The sequence below is a fragment of the Ochotona curzoniae genome, unplaced genomic scaffold (assembly GCF_017591425.1).
Source record: "Ochotona curzoniae isolate NIBS_2020 unplaced genomic scaffold, NIBS_Ocur_1.0 contig_883, whole genome shotgun sequence".
Taxonomy (NCBI): Eukaryota; Metazoa; Chordata; class Mammalia; order Lagomorpha; family Ochotonidae; genus Ochotona; species Ochotona curzoniae.
Genome location: NW_024466599.1, coordinates 18593707 through 18611238, shown reverse-complemented (window position 1 = coordinate 18611238; position 17532 = coordinate 18593707). Strand labels below are relative to the sequence as shown.

Here is a 17532-nt window from a genome sequence, read left to right as displayed (position 1 = left end):
TGGCTACCTGGCGTGATGGCTCAATGCCTAACTCCTCACCTTGCATGCTGCAGGATCCCATACGGGCACCAGTTTGTATCCCAGCTGCTCCACTTCCCATCCAGTTCTCTGCTTGTGGCCTGGGAAGTGGAGTAGAGGACGGCCCAAAGCCTTGGGACCCTGTGCCTGTGTGGGAGACCCAGAAGAAGCTCCTGGCTCCTGGCTTCAGACCAGCTTAGCTCTGGCTGTTGCAGCCATTTGAAGAGTGAACCAGGGGCCCGGCAGCATGGTGGTCTAGCAGCTAAAGTCCTCACTTTGAATGCGCCGAGATCCCATATGGGCGCTGGTTCTAATCCTAGCAGCTCCACTTCCCATCCAGCTCCCTGCTTGTGGCCTGGAAAAGCAGTTGAGGACGGCCCAAAGCTTTGGAACCCTGCACCCATGTGGGATGCCCGGAAGAGGTTCCTGGATCCTGGCTTTGGATCGGCATAGCATCAGCCATTGTGCTCACTTGGGGAGTGAAGCATCAGATGGAAGATCTTCCTCTCTGTCTCTCCTCCTCTCTGTATTTCTGTAGTAAAATAAATAAATCTTAAAAAAAAAAAAGAGGAAACCAGTGGGTGGAAGATCTTTGTCTCTCCTTCTCTCTGTAAATCTGCCTTTCCAATAATAAATAAATAAATATTTATTTAAATATTTATTTTTATTGCAAAGTCAGATATACAGAGAGGAGGAGAGACAGAGAGGAAGATCTTCCATCTGATGATTCACTTCCCAAGTGACTGCAATGACCAGAGTTGTGCCAATCTGAAGCCAGGAGACAGGAACTCTTCTGGGTATCCCACACGGGTGCAGGATCCTAAAGCTTTGGGCCGTTCTTGACTGCTTTCCAGGCCATAAACAGAGAACTGGATGGGAAGTGAGGCTGCCGGGATTAGAAGCGGTGCCTATATGGGATCGCAGTGCATTCAAGGTGAGGACTTTAGCCACTAGGCCACTGAACTGGGCCCATTTTATTTTTATTTATTTATTTTTTAATGGCCACAACAGCCAGGGCTAGAGGGCAAGGCAGAAGCCTGGAGCCCCATCCAGGTCTCCCATGTGGGTGGTAGGGTCCCAAGCACTTGGGCCATCTTCCTTTGGTTTCCCAGGTGTGTTAGCAAGAAGCTAGATAGGAAGTGGAGCAGCCAGGTCTTGAACCAGCACTAGGACATGGTACAGTTGCATTGTAAGTAGTTGCTTAACATACTGAGCCACTACCAAGACCCCTGGATGGACTTTTTTATTTTTATTTTAAATTTTGAATTTTATAGTACAATTCTGTAGAGTCTGGGAGTTCCCCCTCCCCCAATTCTCACCTCCCCCAACTGATTTTCCCCATATCATCACAATAGCACAGTCCTTCGCGAGGAGTTATAATCTCATCAGTCTGTTATTTAAGTATGCCCCAACTAGATGGACTTTTGATTTGTGATATTTTCAGCTTAAGACAGGTTTATTGGGGACTGGTGTTGTGGTGTAGCAGCTTAAGTCTCAGCCTGCAACGCTGGCATCGTATATGGGGTGGACGTGATACGGCCTGCTTCTTTCCTCTACCCTCCTCAACCGGAAGAACTGTTTCGATTTTGATTCCTGGATCAGATTTTTAAAAAATGTTTATTTGTTTACTTGAAAGACAGAGATACAAAGAGGGAGGGAGAGAGATGGAAAGAACGAAAGAGATCTTGCATTTTATGGCTGCAATGACCAGAGCTGGATCAGTGGATGGCAGCGCCTGTGCCCACCAATGTCTCCCGGTCAGACAGCTCAGAGCAGCATCTGAGGTCGACTCCCAGCCCTGGGTGGGAGGAGCCTGCCCCTCGGGGTCGGGGGTGGCTAAGGGTTTGCCCGCCGGGATCCTGGCTGGGGAAGGGAGGGTGCGTTCGGCAGGGGCCCCAGGGCCGGAGGGTAGGGCGAGCAGAAGGCCACCGCTCAGGATGGTTTCAAGGGAGACTCAGAAGTGCCTTTTCCTGTAGGGGGAATGCGGGGCCGGACCCCAAACCCTCGGACCATTTACCCAGTGTTGCCCAAACTGCTGGCCCTCCTGCCCATGTCCTGTCAGAAATGGCTCCACTGCCAAAGCCACAGCCAGGTAGGAGCTGCCCACCCCCAGAGCTCCTGCCTTCTCTTGCCCGCACTGCCACCTGCTGGCCAGTCCCTTCCCATGCCTTCCCTTCCCCCTCTTGTCTTTTCACTGAGGTCTGGGACTTGTCCCTGCCTCTCTGCCCACAGAGCCCTGATGGTTTAGGGGATAGAAGGACCCCAAGTTGCTCTCCTCCCCTCTGCAGCTTGATCCCTGTGCTCCTCCCCGACCCCATGATCCTTCACCCCCACCCTCCACTCCCACTTTGCTGGGCTCTCCTCTAACAGGTGTCAGAGAATCGTTCCCAGCCATCTTGTTCACTGGCTCTGCCTCCTCTGCTCTGTGCTCCCCAGGACCTCCAGGTGGACACTGCTCTGTTCCCTTTTTCTTTTTTTTAGATTTATTTATTTTTATTGCAAAGTCAGATATACAGAGAGGAGAAGAGACAGAGAGGGAGATCTTCCATCTGATGATTCACTCCACAAGTGTGTGCAACAGTTGGTACTGTGCCGATCTGAAGCCAGGAGCCAGAAACTTCCTCCAGGTCTGGGTCGACCTCGACTGCTTTCCCAGGCCACAAACAGGGAGCTGGATGGGAAGGGGAGCTGCCAGGATTAGAATCGGTGCCCATATGGGATCCCGGCGTGTTCAAAGTGAGTACTTTAGCTGCTAGGCCACCATGCCGCTGGGCCCTGCCATGTTTCCTGATAAGATGAGGAATGGTCACTGAAGGCCGGCAGAGACACAGAGGTCCTGGCTCAGGCCAGTCCAGCCCATCAGGGGACCATTCCATGTCCTCAGGATAACCCCAGCTAGGATCAGGACCTAGCCATAGCTTTCACTGTTGGGTGTCCCCTACACCCGATTTCTCTGTCTGTAAGGATAGGACCCAGATCTAGGCAGGGCACGGGGGCTGCAGGGGCAAAGGCCATTGTGAGGAGCGGGGAGCGAAGAAAAGGCTAGAGCTCAGCTTCTAGCAAGATTTGCTCCTAGACCCCCTTTACATTCTTAAAGCAGGACTTGGGAGACCAGTGGCTTATGCAGTTGACAGCTGTTGATAGTTGCATGTTAGAGATCAGTAGAGAATTATTAAAAGGTTTATTTAACGGTACCAATAATGAACCCACTGTATGAACAGTATAAACCAATAATGGACACATGTGACATTTGTATGAGAAAGAACTGTTTTCCATATGGGAAAGCGTCAGTGAGGTGGGGGATACCATCGGCCCATTGACTCTAATCACCTGTGGTCACAAGCCACGTTGTGTGTCTTCCAAGACCCCGTGCAGTCAGCAACGGACAAGAGTGCATCTCTTCGTGGAACTCATGCTGGCCCCTTGGCCACTGGAATTGTCTTGGGGACGCCCTGAGTTCAAGGCCCACTCTGAAGGCTGCTGACCTGGAGCCGAGGTCAGCAAGGGCCCCTAGGATGCAGTCAGCTCTTCACAGCTTCCCTCCTGGAAATCGTTCAGCTCTGGGAGGCACCCACAGGTGATACTCCATGAGGGGTGTGGTTGCACTGCAAGAAAACTTGGCTTACAAAATTAGGTGGGTGGAGCTGGCCTTGGCCCACAGGCCGTGGTTTGTCTATGCAAATCTAGAATTAGAATATATTTGCAAAGGGCAGCGGGTTAGGCTGCTACCTTAAAGCTAGCATTCCATGTGGGAGTGCCAGCTGGAGTCCTGGCTGTTCCAGTTCCCATCTAGCTCCCTGCTAAAAGTCTGGGAAAGCAGCAGACGGCTCACCCATGTGGGAGACCTGGCTTGGACCTGGCCCAGCTGGCTATTGTGGCCATCTGGGGATTGAACTAGCAGATGCAAGATTTCTCTCTGTGTGTTTGTCTCCCTCTTTCCCTCTGGAACTCTGGCTTGTAAGTAAATAAACACATTTTAAAGAAGACGAAGGAAGTAAGCACAGGTTCTTTCAATGCTGGAGGAGGCCACAGGGCAGTTTTTCTCAGCACCTGCACCATGGCCTCACGCTGTGTGCTGGGCACGTGGACATGGGACATGGGGTGAGTGGGAGGATAACCAAGCAGCCCGGGCTAGTGTGGGACAGCTCAGCTCCACCTGCTAAGCCAGGCTGCCTTCCTGCCATGTGACTCCCTGCACCTATTCCTTGTGGAGCTTCTTGCCCCCATGCCCCTGTGCCTGGCAAATAAAAGTAGAACTGAACTTGAACTTCTGCTTGCTCTGCTTCTTCTCCTTCTTTGTAAATACTTATTTATTTTTGTTGGAAAGGCAGATCAGATTTACAGAGAGAAGGAGAGACAGAGAGAGGTCTTCCATCTGCTGACTCATTCCTCGAATGCCCACATAGGTTAGAGCTGAGCCAATCCTAAGACAGAAGCCAGGAGCTTCTTCTGGGCCTCCCATCCATATGGGTGCAGGGTTCCAAGGTTTTGGGCCATTCTTTATTGCTTTCTCCAGCCACAAGCAGGGAGCTGGAAGCGAAGTGGAGCAGCCAGGACACAAACCAGTGTCCATATGGGATCCCAGCACTTGCAGGATGAGGATTTAGCCGCTGAGCCATTGCACTGGGCCCTCTGCTGCTTCTGAAGGCTCTGGGCCACCCCATGCCTCTCAGCCCCTGGGGGAATAAGGGTCCCTGGTGAGCAAATGTTTTCTCCTTCTGTTGCATACTTAAAGGAGGCTGGCTACTCCTAGTTTGGGATGGTTCACAGATCCAAGATTCCAACCCCAAGGTCAGGATGTGCTTATGAGAGAGGGAAAAGCCCAGTCTCTTCTTTCTGGTTGTCCCCACTTGTCCCCGGGGTCCCTGCCCCCTGCCAGCTGCTCTGGTTCACCCTGGCCTGACTCTGCTGGGTGCTGTCTAGCAGCAGGAGACAGTCTCAGGACTGGCTTTAGGTACTAAGAAAAAATATTCTGCCTGCAAAGAGCCCAGAGCAGCCTGAGGCTGCGGCATGCTGGGATCTGCTTCCTTTAACCCCTCACCAAGGTCACGTGGCCACCCCTGCCCCTCCCCCGAGACTCTGATGTGCTAAGGCTTGAGTCCCGGTGTGGGCAGCAGAGCAGCCCCGGGCTCCTGAAGGACTTGCAGCACACCAGGCCAGAGCCAGCGCTTTGCTCCCCACCTCGGGAGAAACCTGCTCTGCTCCCTCGTCCTGCCACCCCAGAACCCCGGGCGGGAGGATGCTGCACTCCCTGACTTTAAAAATAGAACCCTCACGCTGGACTTTTATGGTCTTGTGAAGAGTGCTTGCCTGCGCCCTCCCGCACCTGGTCTCCTGCCCCCGCCTGGCCCCACGTAGCCGCCCCGAGTAGCTCTGCTGGAGCTGGCCAGCGGCCCTCCTCCGACTGGCTCCAGCTCCTGGGCAGATTTACGAGTTCGGCCTTGGCTGAGGGAGGCCCGCTCCGCATGGCTCCCAGCCGCGGTCCAGCTGCTCTCCCACAGCCCCGTGCAGCGCGCGGCTGGGACATCTGCGTCTCATCTTTTACCTTCCCCCCACCCCAGCCTGTTGCTGAGTCACTCCTTCAGCCCCCTTGTTCTCCTGCTACCTCCAGACGAGGTCTGAGTCTAAGGATAATCCATAGAGGACCCTAATCTGCCTGGTCCGTCAGTGCTGAGGCACTGAGTTGGCACAGAGTGGTGGTGGCTTCCACTCCTGGACTTGGGCCCCAGGTTTAAAGCCACACAGCATCTGGAAAGCTTAACCCCACTGTGTGTGTAGACTGGTTTCTTCTTGTATGATTGCTTCAGTGCCAGAAATGAGCACCATTAAAGCTCTATCCCATTCTGGCACCCATGACTGGAGCTAAAGTGAGCCTGGCAGGGCAGCGGGGAGGTCATGACCACAGGAGGAACTGGCATGGCATCCTCTCCGTTCCTGGGTGGTCAAAGTGACCCCACAGCCAGTGACCCCACAGCCAGCAAGGGCCCAAGCAGCCTTCTGAGCCCGGGCTTATCTTCCCTGGAGCTTGGGTCCTCAACACCATGAGGACCCCTGGGAAAAAGACAAGCATTTCTCTTTGAGGGTCCTTCCAGGAGGTGACCACAGCTCTCGAGAGCCCACGCAGACCAGGGCTTCAGTTGCCTGCTGCAGCCAAGGCTGAGCTGCCTCTGGGCTGGCAGCTGGGGTTACCTGCAGACTGGGAGGTACTAACACAAGCTTTATGGCCCGACCTGTGGGTGAGTTCAAGTCGAGAGGAGTGGAAGGGTGCAGGATCCAGAGAGTAGGGAAATGAAGCAGTGAGGGGCAGCTGTGAGCCACACAGCCGGACGTAGGACCCCTGACTCCCGCAGCCTCTTGTGTGCTGGGCAAGCACCTTGAAGGTGGCACCAAAAGGCATATTCTCCCCAGCTGTGGGAGCCCAGCCCAGAGTTGCCAAGAGTCTCTCAGACCTGCTGGCTTTCCCATCAGCACCTCGCTGGATCCTTGCTTTGTACCTGAGCAGCAACATTTGTCTTCTTTCTCTAGGCAAGTGCTTTGTAGATGTCTCAGGCAAGGAGGGTGAGGAGTGCCTCCCGTACTCAGCTGTGAACTCAGTCAGACCCCGTGCCCCCTCACTGTCCTCAGGCTGCCCCAGAGGAGCCATTAGGGAGCCCCTCCCAGCTGCCAAGAGTGGGCATCGTCCCCTCTTGGGGAACCTTCCACTGGGGCAGCACCTGCTGCTCTTCTCTTGTCCCTCTGCTGGCCAGGACTCAGGAGCTGAACCCGCGTCACTGCCCACAGCCCAGGTCCTGGTGAAGGCCAAAAACACCTGGGACAAAGTCTGAGACCTTCCATGAGAGTTGCATTCGGGGAGAACAAGGCAAGTGTGCCTGCTCATTTGTCACCAAGAGCTGGCGACAGCGGCTTGGTGGAAAGGCTGGTGTCTGCCTCTTCAGAGTCTTGGGATGCCACCTCTGTGTCCTTCGTTCTGTGGCTGGAAGTGATGGTGGAGGTGGAGTCAAGGCTTGAATATGCCAGGCCTCCAGCGTAGAGACGTGATCGCATGGGCCACTTCTGCAAGACACAGGTAGAAAAGGCACATGGCCAGGCAGCCCTCCCTTCCTGGTCCAGCATCTGTGGCCTCCCCTCGTGTCCTGGCCCTATACAGCCAGGTCCTGGAGAGGAGTGCCCCTAAACCAGGAGAAACATGGGCAGGAGGGCAAGTGCCCTGGGCAGAGCTGGCAACAGCCAGGGGCTCCTGGCAAAGCTGTGGAGCTGTGCCAATTTCTCTCTACCCTGGAGACCTCAAAGATTGCCGATTCTCTGGCAGGAGTGTGGGGAGTCCCAAGAGCCCCCAGGGCGACCCTGTCCTGAAGTCTTCCCTGGTCCCCAGCAGCCCCTCCACCCAGGGGCCACAGGCTTTACGTCCCAGCTCACTGACTTGCCAGACCCACGCAGGCCCTCAGTTGCTTCCACGTTCTTATCCATCACCCACTACATGCCAGGGCATTACAGCTAAGGACACAACTATGTCACCCTATAATGTGGCATGCATGTGCTGCTATTGGGGTTTCCCACTGGCCTCATATGGATGTCAAAGTTTTGCGTTTTAACCCTGCTTGCATGAAAGAAAGGAAAAATATGTATATAAAAGCCAGAGCAGGTTTGAAGGCATTTGAGAACTGTGACATTTAGGACAGAAGCATCCTTTGAGGACATAAATTTGACTCCATGACTCTGTCACACTCACAGGAAAAAGACAACACAAGTGTACCAGCTCCTTCCCGTGCCATCCAAGCAGTCTGCACAGTGACTGCCATCAAGTCCCACATCCTTCCCCATAGAGCTGTCACCGTCTGGCTCGCTCACTGAGGTCAAAGTGCACTACAGCACTCAGTCCAGCTCCTGGAGGAGGGGGGCTGTTACTCTGCTGGGGGGTGTGGTGGTGATTATTGTTGGTGACACTTCTCCATCACCAGGGGCAGCTCTGTAAGGGGAAGGAGGCCCATATGAGCTCCCATTCTGCTTCTAACACAGCTGAGGTTCTATAAACCTGGGCTTCTCTCTGACAAAGGGGGGTGTGAGAAACCTCTGCCCTGCCCCATCCCCTCACCACTACCAAACAGCTTGGTGGCTTCTAGAAGTTTGACTTTCTCGAGCCACCATTCTCCCAGAATGCACATGGACCTGGGGCTGCACTGGTTGCCACTTCCTCCCATTTCCTTTCCTTTCCCAGGCCCCAGCCCTGCAATCCTGCAATCTGGTTTTTTTCTTTTTTTTTTCTTTTTTTTTTTTTTTGCTTGTTTGTTTGTTTTTCCCCTTGCCACTAAAACTCTCTAGAATGTTTTCTTCCTCCTGGGGGAACCGATTCTTGGGAACCCATTTCAAGGCACTGCTCTATAGGGTCAGCCCCACCCAGTGAGCCATCCTTAAACTCTCTCCCAAAGACAGTGGCAAGAAGCTGGCCCCCAGTCAGCTCTGCCCAGGGCTGGGGACCAAGTCTACTGTTCCATGTTTCTCCCACCCCAACCAGCATCCCACCTGCACCGCTGTCCCCACGACCTACCTTGAGAGGGTGCAAGTAGCGAAGTCCACGCAGGAAGGGTGGCCAGGCGGGGCCGGGCAACTCATGCCCGAGCGTGCGTGTGAGGTGGGCGATGTAGCTGGTGGCCAGCACGAGTACATCCAGCTTGGAGAGCTTGGTGTCGGGAGGCACGGCGGGCAGTGCGGCCTGCAGGGCCAGGAAGGCCTGGCGCAGGGTCCTGACCCGGCTCCGCTCCCGCGCCGCGTTCTCGGGACTGGTTTCACTCTGCACAGGGGACCCCAATTTCTACCCCGTGAGTGGCTCAGACACAGACCACCTCCCACCAACACCACACATAACCCCTACCAGACCTCTAAAAGAGCAAGGTCTCTTCGTGGGGAGCCCGTGATCACAATCATGGGGCTGACTTTTGACCCAACTGGAACACAAGATAAGGAGGCTGCAGCAAGGTGCAGAGGAGAGGACCCAGGTGAGGCTCAAGTCCCACGCCGCCCCCAACTGCTGCTGGGGACTGGGTGGGGGGGATGATCACATCCTTCCTCCTGGCTTTGGGGTCCTTCAAGAGCAGTGAGCTGAACCAGGGAGCCATGGGCTTGAGGGCAGCTGTGGCTTGGCCCAATATCCCCACGCAGCGGGGAGGGGTCCCCACTGCTGTGAGACTGAGTGTGGCTCTATCCATCATCCCTCCAGGCAGCCTGCATTGTCCCTCTGCTCACCCCCCAGCCTCAGCCTCTCCCCCAGCTCCCTCTGGGGGCACCGATTTGCTTACCCTGCCTGGAGCCCGGCTCCCTGCCCTGGCCCCACGGGGGCTCGGGACAGCCCGGCCCCAGCTTTGGTCGCTCCACCTTGCGCCTTCCCACGGGTCTTGCCTTGTCTTGCCGACGCTGCTCCTCTTCTTGCCAGTGCCTGGCAGTACCCGCGCTCTGGCCTTGGTGCGGCCATGGCCCACTCCTGGTGTGGCTGGTGCCCCTTGGGCCTCCCTCTGGGACATGTCACTTCCTCTCTCAGGCCACGCAGGCTGCAACCCACACAGCAGGAATACAGTGCTCTTGTAGGGAACCCTTGGGGGCTCCAACTAGCTGGGGCAGCAGCCGGCCATCCTGCTAGCTATGTCTACATCTGAGGAAGCCGGCGCCAACTCAGTCCTGCTTGGTCCTTGCTCTGGGAAGACTGCCCACCCCCGACACAGCCCCCGCAAAAAAAGCCTCCGCCCACCTCCCAACCCAGAGGAGTGGTGGGGGCGCTGCATGCTGGGAGTGGCCAGCCCTGGGACGAGGCCCATGCTGAGGAAGGGTGGGTGGGAGGAGGTGTTCTTCCAGGCTGTGCTTCCAATAGTGGCCCCTAGAGGTTCGGGACTTTTGGGGTTCAGGTCTGCGGAGGGACCCTGAATCTCTCCTCTGTGCCAACAGTCAATGCATACACTCCCAAAACGCCCTTTCCTCCCTTTGCCAATGCATATGACCTTACATGACACAGGCCGCTGCTTTCTGCTCTCCAAACACACCTCCCATTTCCAACCCAGTGCTGGCATAGTACATCACCTTGCCTTGCCCTGGGTGCACCTGCCCCTAGCCCCTAGCCAGGGTTCAGCTGGGAGGTTTTGCCCTGATTTTGTGAGGCCTTTGGCAAGCCTCACAGAGCCCAAAGCACACCCCCTTCCTCCGCCCCATGTCATTGTTGGATTGGTGGCACCACACTAGCTAGTTTCTGACTAGCCCCAAGTTCCTGGATCGCTGTGTGCCAGGCACTGTATTAACACTTCAAGGCAACCTTCTAAAAGACTCGTGTTAGAAATGGGAACATGTATCAGGAGATGAGACAACTTGCCTAGTGCCAAACTCCTAGTAAATAACGGAGTGTGATGAGAAGCCAGGCAGGCAATCGGACAGGAAGGCTGCCCTGTACCCTAGGAGTCTGCCTTCTGTGGGCCAGACATGTGTCTGTCCTCAACTGGCCACGAGGTCTTAAAAGGCAAGGACTGTGACATTGCTGAACTGCAACAGCTAGCCAGGAGATAGGCAAAAGAAATAGCCATTTGGCCACAATAGCCTTCTTCCTATCCTCCAATTATAAACTTTGCTTACAGCAGAATCCGACATGACCCTTGTGATCCCAATCTTGATCTCTAGGACAGACCAAAGAATGAGAGAGAGAATACCAATACAGGTGTTCACACAGTGGGAGAGACCCCCTCCCCCACAGCCAACCAAAGTGAAAGGGGAACAGAAAGATGAAGAACTATGACCTGGCCTAGCCTCTGAAGTCCCTGGTTGGGCAGGGTCAACCAGCCTCAGCTGGCGGGGCTGTTATGAAGGTCCACCATCCCAGGAAGCAGGTATGTAGTGCACCTGTCAGCATCTCTGTGTTGAGGAAGCTCCAACAGATGCTGCTGGCTCAGAAACAGAAGGCAGCCAGGGAAGTGGAAGCCCTCCGGGAGCCAGCCAGGACTAGGGAGCTGCAGTGCAGGTGGGAGAAGATGAGAGCCCTCTGTGATGTAGACATGGAGGAGCCTCCTGCGATGTAGACGTGACTGCAGGGCCACTGCAGTCACAGCTTCACATAGAGCCACGGGTTTTGTTTCCAAGGCCTCCAGAGAAGGGGAGAAGGTGCTGCTCTCCCAGACTCCTCTTCCTTCGTGGCCTGCAGAGTCCTCTTGGCCTGCGTTTTGGGAGGACACAACCGGACAGAAGGAACATCGGAGAGGTGTCTCTAGCAGCCAGCTCCTTTTTTGTTGTTGTTTTTAAAATTATTATTATTTTATGATACAGTTCCATAAATCCTGGGATTTCTCTTATTCCCTCCCAATTTCCTTCCCCCGTCACTGAGTTTCCCTGTTTTATTACTATAGTATAATCTTTCATAAACAGTCATATATCCATCATTGCAGACTTGGGTAATGGCAGAGTCCAGCATCTTATTGTCAAGATACAGTAAACAGTTTCATTGGGAGTCTATCTTTGATCTGGAAGTAGAAATGCATACTGCATTGTATCCTCACACTGGATATAATAGTCTCCATTACACAGTTACTATACATTCCCTTAAATGAAAAGCCGCAATACAAAACAACATGAAGAAAAATAAAAATGTACAATGCCATGAAGTTAAATAACATGCTACTAGATACGATAGTCTCCATTACACAGTTACTACACATCCCCTTAAATGAAAAGCCAGAAAACAAAATCACCAACAGGAAGAAGAAAGAAATTAACAACACCATGAAGTTAAATGATATGCTACTGAATAATTAATGTATCGCTGAAGAAATTAAAAAGAAAATCAAGAACTTTCTTGAAGAAAATTATGCTAATATATGATCTACGAGTCACTGAAGAATTTAATCAGAAGAAAGTCTTTGAAGAGATGAGACTAACAATAAAAAATTCAAAATCCATGAGATATAGTTTCTGCTGGTCTTTGTTAGTGAGATAAGTCTTCTGTAGGCAACAAATAGATGGGTTTTGTTTTTTAATCCAGTCTACAAATCTACGACATTCAATTGATGAGTTTAAGCCGTTCACATTCAGGTATGGGTGGTAATTTGGTCCTATAATTTTGGCAATGGGTTGTTTATTGATTTAGTCTTCTGTTGTTATTTCACATTTACCTTTGGTTTTGTGGGTGCTATTCCTCTTCTCTGTCAAGAGAACATTTTTAGTATCATTTGTAGGGCAGCTTTGGAAGAGGCAAATTCTTTTAGCTTTTCTTGACTGTGAAAGAATTTTATTTCATTTTCAAAGACATAGGAAAGCTTTTCTGGGTACATTATCATGGGCTGACAATTTTTTTTCTTTTAGAATCTGGAATATGTCACTCCATTCTCTTCTAATCTGTAGAGTTTCCTGTGAGAGGTCTCCTGTGAGTTTAATTGGCATTCCTTTATATGTCAATTAATTTTTTTCACATGCACATCTAAGGATCTTTTCCTTATGTTCAATTGAAGAGAGCCTGATGATCATGTGTCATGGTGAAGCTTGCTTTTGATTAACCCAGTTGGGAGTTCTGTGCCCCTCCTGGATGTTGTTTCCCAATTCTTTCTCTAGATTAGGGAAAGTTTTCCTTATTTCTATCAGCTTTTATTTGATTCATTTCCTGTGTGACATATTCCTTAAATTCCTTGAATGCCTGCTTTACATGCTTCTCGTTGTTGATAAGAAGCTTTATAACAAGTGTTTTGAATTCTGTACGCCCCATTTTCTTGATGTTTTTCTCAGTTGATTCTGAGACCAGTAAAGGCTTTTGCTCCTTTGCAGGGGAGTCTTCAGTAACATTCATTGTGCCTTTCTCTTCTTTTGTTCTTGGTCATTGTACTTCTGGTTATCAGATTCTTCTCCTTGAGGCAGCTTTCTAAGCTGTGTCACACACAATCTACAGTTCAATTTTACTTATTGCAGTTGGTACACAGCTCTTTGTTTGCAGCCACTTGTGCCACTCCCTCCAGCAAGTTCCAGGTCTAGGTTCTTATGTTAGATTTCCACCATGGTCTCTGTAGCTCCAGCTCCTGGCTCACCAGCTCCTTTGTTTTTTTTTTTTTTTTTTTTTAAAGATTAATTTATTTATTACAAAGTCAGATATACAGAGAGGAGGAGAGACAGAGAGGAAGATCTTCCATCTGATGATTCACTCCCCAAGTGATTCACTCCACTCAACTGGCTTCCCAGGCCACAAGCAGGGAGCTGGATGGGAAGTGGAGCTGCCGGGATTAGAACTGGCGCCCATATGGGATCCTGGTGCATTCAAGGTGAGGACTTTAGCTGCTAGGCCATGCCGCCAGGCCCTCACCAGCTCCTTTGTAATAAAGCCCCAAAACCCTGACCAAACAAGCAACCAACCACCCTGACTATAATAGCAGAGCAGGAATTAAATGCATGTTGTTATATTCATACCATGGATATCCACATCATGGAATGAAGAGTAGTAATGAAAAGAATGACACAGACCTCTGTACAGAAACATGAAAAACTCTCTGAGAAGTACAGCTAAGTGAACAAAGCCTAGCCCTAGATCAACATGTATAATGATAAGATCCCTGCCTAGTAAAAACAAAACAAAGCAAAATCCAAAGAATTGGGGTGGGTATTTGTGGCAGTGGTGTTAACACACCATTTGGGACCTGCATCCCTTAGCAGAGTGCCTGGCTTGAGTCCTGGCTCTGCTCTCAATCCAGCTTCCTGCTAAGGCACAACGTGGGAGGCAGCAGAGGATGGCTCAAGCACTTGACTCATGCATGGGAGACCTTGACAGAGTTCCTGGCTTCTAACTTTGGGCTGGTCTAGCTTCGGATCGTATGGGCATTGTAGAAAAGCTGTGTCTCTGCCTTTCAAATAAAATGAAAATAAATAATAAATGAAAAATGTACACTCTCTCCACCGACAAAAGATACAGGCAGGAAAGTGTTTGTGCTTATGTAAGTGTATAAACAGGAGACTGGTGCATAGTCAGCACTCTTCAGTTACAGGCAAACAGAATGAAACCTGTACCTCAACTCATGGCACGTTAGCATATTTGGTCAAGCTGGGCCTCTGGGCAGTCTGCCTTTGCCCTTTCCTCCCTCCTGTCCATCTGTTCCCTTTCATCCCACTCCCATTATTCTCCGTGGTCAGAGGCAACCATTCCAAAATGTTCAATGTGTATCCTTTTGGTCAATAGGTGTGGTGGTTTTAAAATGCATACACACATCCTTTGACAACTTCTGCCTTCAAAAGTGGGCTCCCCTGGAACGTGGCTACAGTTGGTGAATTTACAGACAGGAGGTTACAGAAGTGTTGCTGAGCCACATGGGAAATCAGGATACACTCTCTGTGTAGTGGTCACTCTCCCTGGAGGAAGTCTGCTGCTATGTGAGCCCCACAGAGGCCCATATGGTGATGGATCAAGGTGTGTGGTAGCCAACATGAACTTACTGGCCGTGTGAGTAAGCCAGCCCAGAAATGTGTCCTCCCGCCCCATCTGCGCCTTCAGATGACTGCAGCCCTGGTTAACGGCCTGAGCAGAACTCACAGGAAACCCTAAGCCAGTCACAGAGCTGAGCTGCTGGCACCTATATAGTGCCTGACCTCAGAAGCCACATGAGACAGGAAATGTCTACTGTTGTATAAGTCTAGACATGATTGGGTGAGCAGCAACACTGAGAGTGATAATGTGTCATCGAAGCCTGTGCCCCAGGGAACAGGTGTTAGTGTGTTTATGTTTATTACTTCCATTCCTTGCTTTTTCCAGTTGTGACAGAGTACTCCACGGTGCATGCCCACACATGCTGGCCACTCAGAGGCCCAAGGGTGGGCCTCTGTGTGGTTTGCAGTTCCTCCATACACCCAGACAATGCCACCATAAATAGCATTGTGTCTGCTGGGATACCCATCCAGAATGGCTGTGGAGCTTGTATATTCAATGCATTGTCCCCCTGAGCCAAAGGCCCCTGCAGCACCCAGTGTTGGTCAGCTTCCCGGTTCTGTAGACAAATCTCTGCCAAGCAACAACTTATGTGGCTTTGTTTGACCTTCCCTGATTCCTGATGAATCTGAAGATCCTTTGGGTGTGGTGTTGGGTTCAGAGTGCTTGCTTTTTCCCCCCTCATCCGTGAGCCAATTTTACTTTATCTGGAGATAATTACCCTGACCTTATCTACTAGTTGTAGTTTCCTTATGGATACATAGGTCAGTTTTTGTACTCTGCAGTCTGGTCTTTTGCTCCCCTTGACTGCTTGAGCTAATATCATGCTGCTTTGATCATGATGGGTTTGTAGCATGTTTTTGTGTTTAATAGGGCAAGATTCTTTTTTTTTTTTTATCCTTTATTTTTTTAAGGTTGATTTACACATTCCCATGCCTTTTTTTTTCCCACATAGACTTTCCCAGAATGTTTACTGAGGAACTTAAAAATTAGCTAATATTGGAAGGTGTGACTCCAAAAGTGGCAGTAGCTCCTAGAATATAGTGGACGTTGGCATCACCAAGCTTGGTAATAAAGACTCCTTCATATATCCTGAAAAAAAAAATGTTGCCTCAGAAAATGGAGAATGAGTCAGAGCTACCCAGATCAATGTATAACCTTCATAGATAAAATTTAAAATAGATTTATTTAGTTTATTTGAAATGCAGAGTTACAGGTCGAGAGAGAGCATGAGTGAGAGAGAGAAGAGAGAGAGAGCTTTCATCTACTGAATTATTCCTCAAATGGCTATAACAGCCAGGGTGGTGCCAGTTTGAAGCCAGGAACCTGGAGCTTTTTCCAGGACATATTAGTCCCAGGCATTAGTCCTATGTGGGTACAGGGGCCCAAGCACTTGGGCCATCTTCTGCTGCTCTCCCAGGTACATTGGCAGGGAACTGGACAGAAGTAGAACTACTGGGATTTGTACCTGTACTCACATAGGATGCCAGCACTGTAAGTGAAGGCTAAATCTACTATGCCATGGTGCTAACCCCATAAAGATTTATTTGGAAGAAGAGTTAGTGGGGCTGGGGGAATATTGAGAAACCTTCCATCTACTGGATCACCCTCCAAACGGCTATATGTGTACTTTTTTAGAGTAATGTGGCCTGGGGGTACCTTCAGGAAGCTTCTTCCCCTTGAAGGCTTGGTCCTTGGAATGACTTCACACTCATACCTAGGGGAACCTGAGACTTCTGGGCTTGACACATCAGGGTTGTGTCTGTGGCAGGTACACCAGAGCAGAAAGAAAATCTCAGAGAGAAAAGCTGTGTCCACCTAGCCTGAGGTAGGTCATGACAGGAACACAGGGTGGTATGTCCCACGGCAAGGACAGCAGGGGCCATTTCTGGGGTTCCATGATCTTGCTCTAGTGCCCTGGAAGGGCAGACTGGGACTCAGTGAGCATATTGAAGGTCTCTGTGTGCTGGGAATCTTTCTCACACAAATAGTTCAGGTTCAGGCTGTGCCTGGCTATGTCTGATGCCATGTGGAGGAATGTATGTGACTAACTGTGTGGCATACTCTTGGCAGCATTTCTCTGTGAGAACTTTGTCTCAGCCTTGGTCTTCATCTTCAGCCCCTGTGAGGCCATGGATATGGCAGGGTAGGTCTTGCAACACATTAGTCCCAGGCGGACTTCACAGGGAACACAGGTGGCACATGGAAGAGAAAGTACAGCTTCCCTACCATGCATTGCTTTCTGCTGCCCCTCACGCATACAGTTCACGCTGATATGACATACCCATGGGTCCAACTCATGGAAGTTGGGCCTTCTGCCTTCCATTGTGCCCTCTGGTACTGATGTTGGCAGGTTCTCCTCCTCACGCTGCTTCAGCACCAAACCATCACCCTCCACTATGACAGGCTCAGGCAGAGGCACCTCTGGGCAGGACTGGCTGTTCACAGAGGACTGGAGGCAAAGGAATGCCAAATAGGATCATGTTCATGCCAGGACTTGGGCCCAACCTCCCAGGAGCTGTCATCTGCCCTTGGAACCATGAACCCTTGGACCCTGTTTAAGCTGGAGTACCATTAAGGACTTGGCAAGCTCAGGATTCATCTGTGTGGTGATAAGGAATGAGATAGGGTGCTTTCTCCCTGCTGCTAGAACATGCACTCACACTTCTCTTACATGCTCCTCAAGTGCTGACAAAGTGCTTGGGGAGTTTCATCATATCCAAGTGGAGGTCCTCTCTTTATTTTAAAATTTCCACTGTTCTTGGCCTATTAGAAGTATACCAATCAACCAAGTTTATCAATCCTTGGTTTTATAGTTATTCTTTTTTTTTAAAAAAAGAGATTTATTTATTTTTATTGCAAAGTCAGATATACAGAGAGGAGAGACAGAGAGGAAGATCTTCCGTCCAATGATTCACTTCCCAAGTGACCACAACGGCTGGTGCTGAGCCAGTCCAAAGCCAGGAGCCAGGAACTCCCTCCAGGTCTCCCACACGGGTGCAGGGTTCCAAGGCTTTGGACCATCCTCAACTGCTTTCCCAGACCACAAGCAGGGAGCTGGATGGGAAGTGGGGCTGCCGGTGTTAGAACCAGTG

General features: G+C 51.0%; 1 protein-coding gene across 1 annotated transcript; it reads right to left on the bottom strand.

Moving 5' to 3' along the window:
- Positions 1-6891: 6891 nt before the first annotated feature.
- Positions 6892-9533, bottom strand: TCF23 (transcription factor 23). Its single transcript, XM_040993989.1, has 3 exons — positions 9312-9533; positions 8564-8806; positions 6892-7071 (listed from the first exon to the last, which is right to left on the bottom strand). Exons 1-3 carry the CDS (start codon positions 9531-9533, stop codon positions 6892-6894), a joined length of 645 nt encoding a protein of 214 aa, XP_040849923.1.
- Between the last annotated feature and the right edge of the window lie 7999 nt (positions 9534-17532).

Excerpts from the sequence above, each read along its gene's own strand:
- TCF23 (XM_040993989.1), bottom strand. The coding sequence starts at position 9,533 with ATGTCCCAGAGGGAGGCCCAAGGGGCACCAGCCACACCAGGAGTGGGC. Across the intron at positions 8,807-9,311 it reads GGAGCCGGGCTCCAGGCAGG|AGTGAAACCAGTCCCGAGAA; the intron begins GTAAGCAAATCG and ends TCCCCTGTGCAG. Across the intron at positions 7,072-8,563 it reads GCTACTTGCACCCTCTCAAG|AAGTGGCCCATGCGATCACG; the intron begins GTAGGTCGTGGG and ends TGTGTCTTGCAG.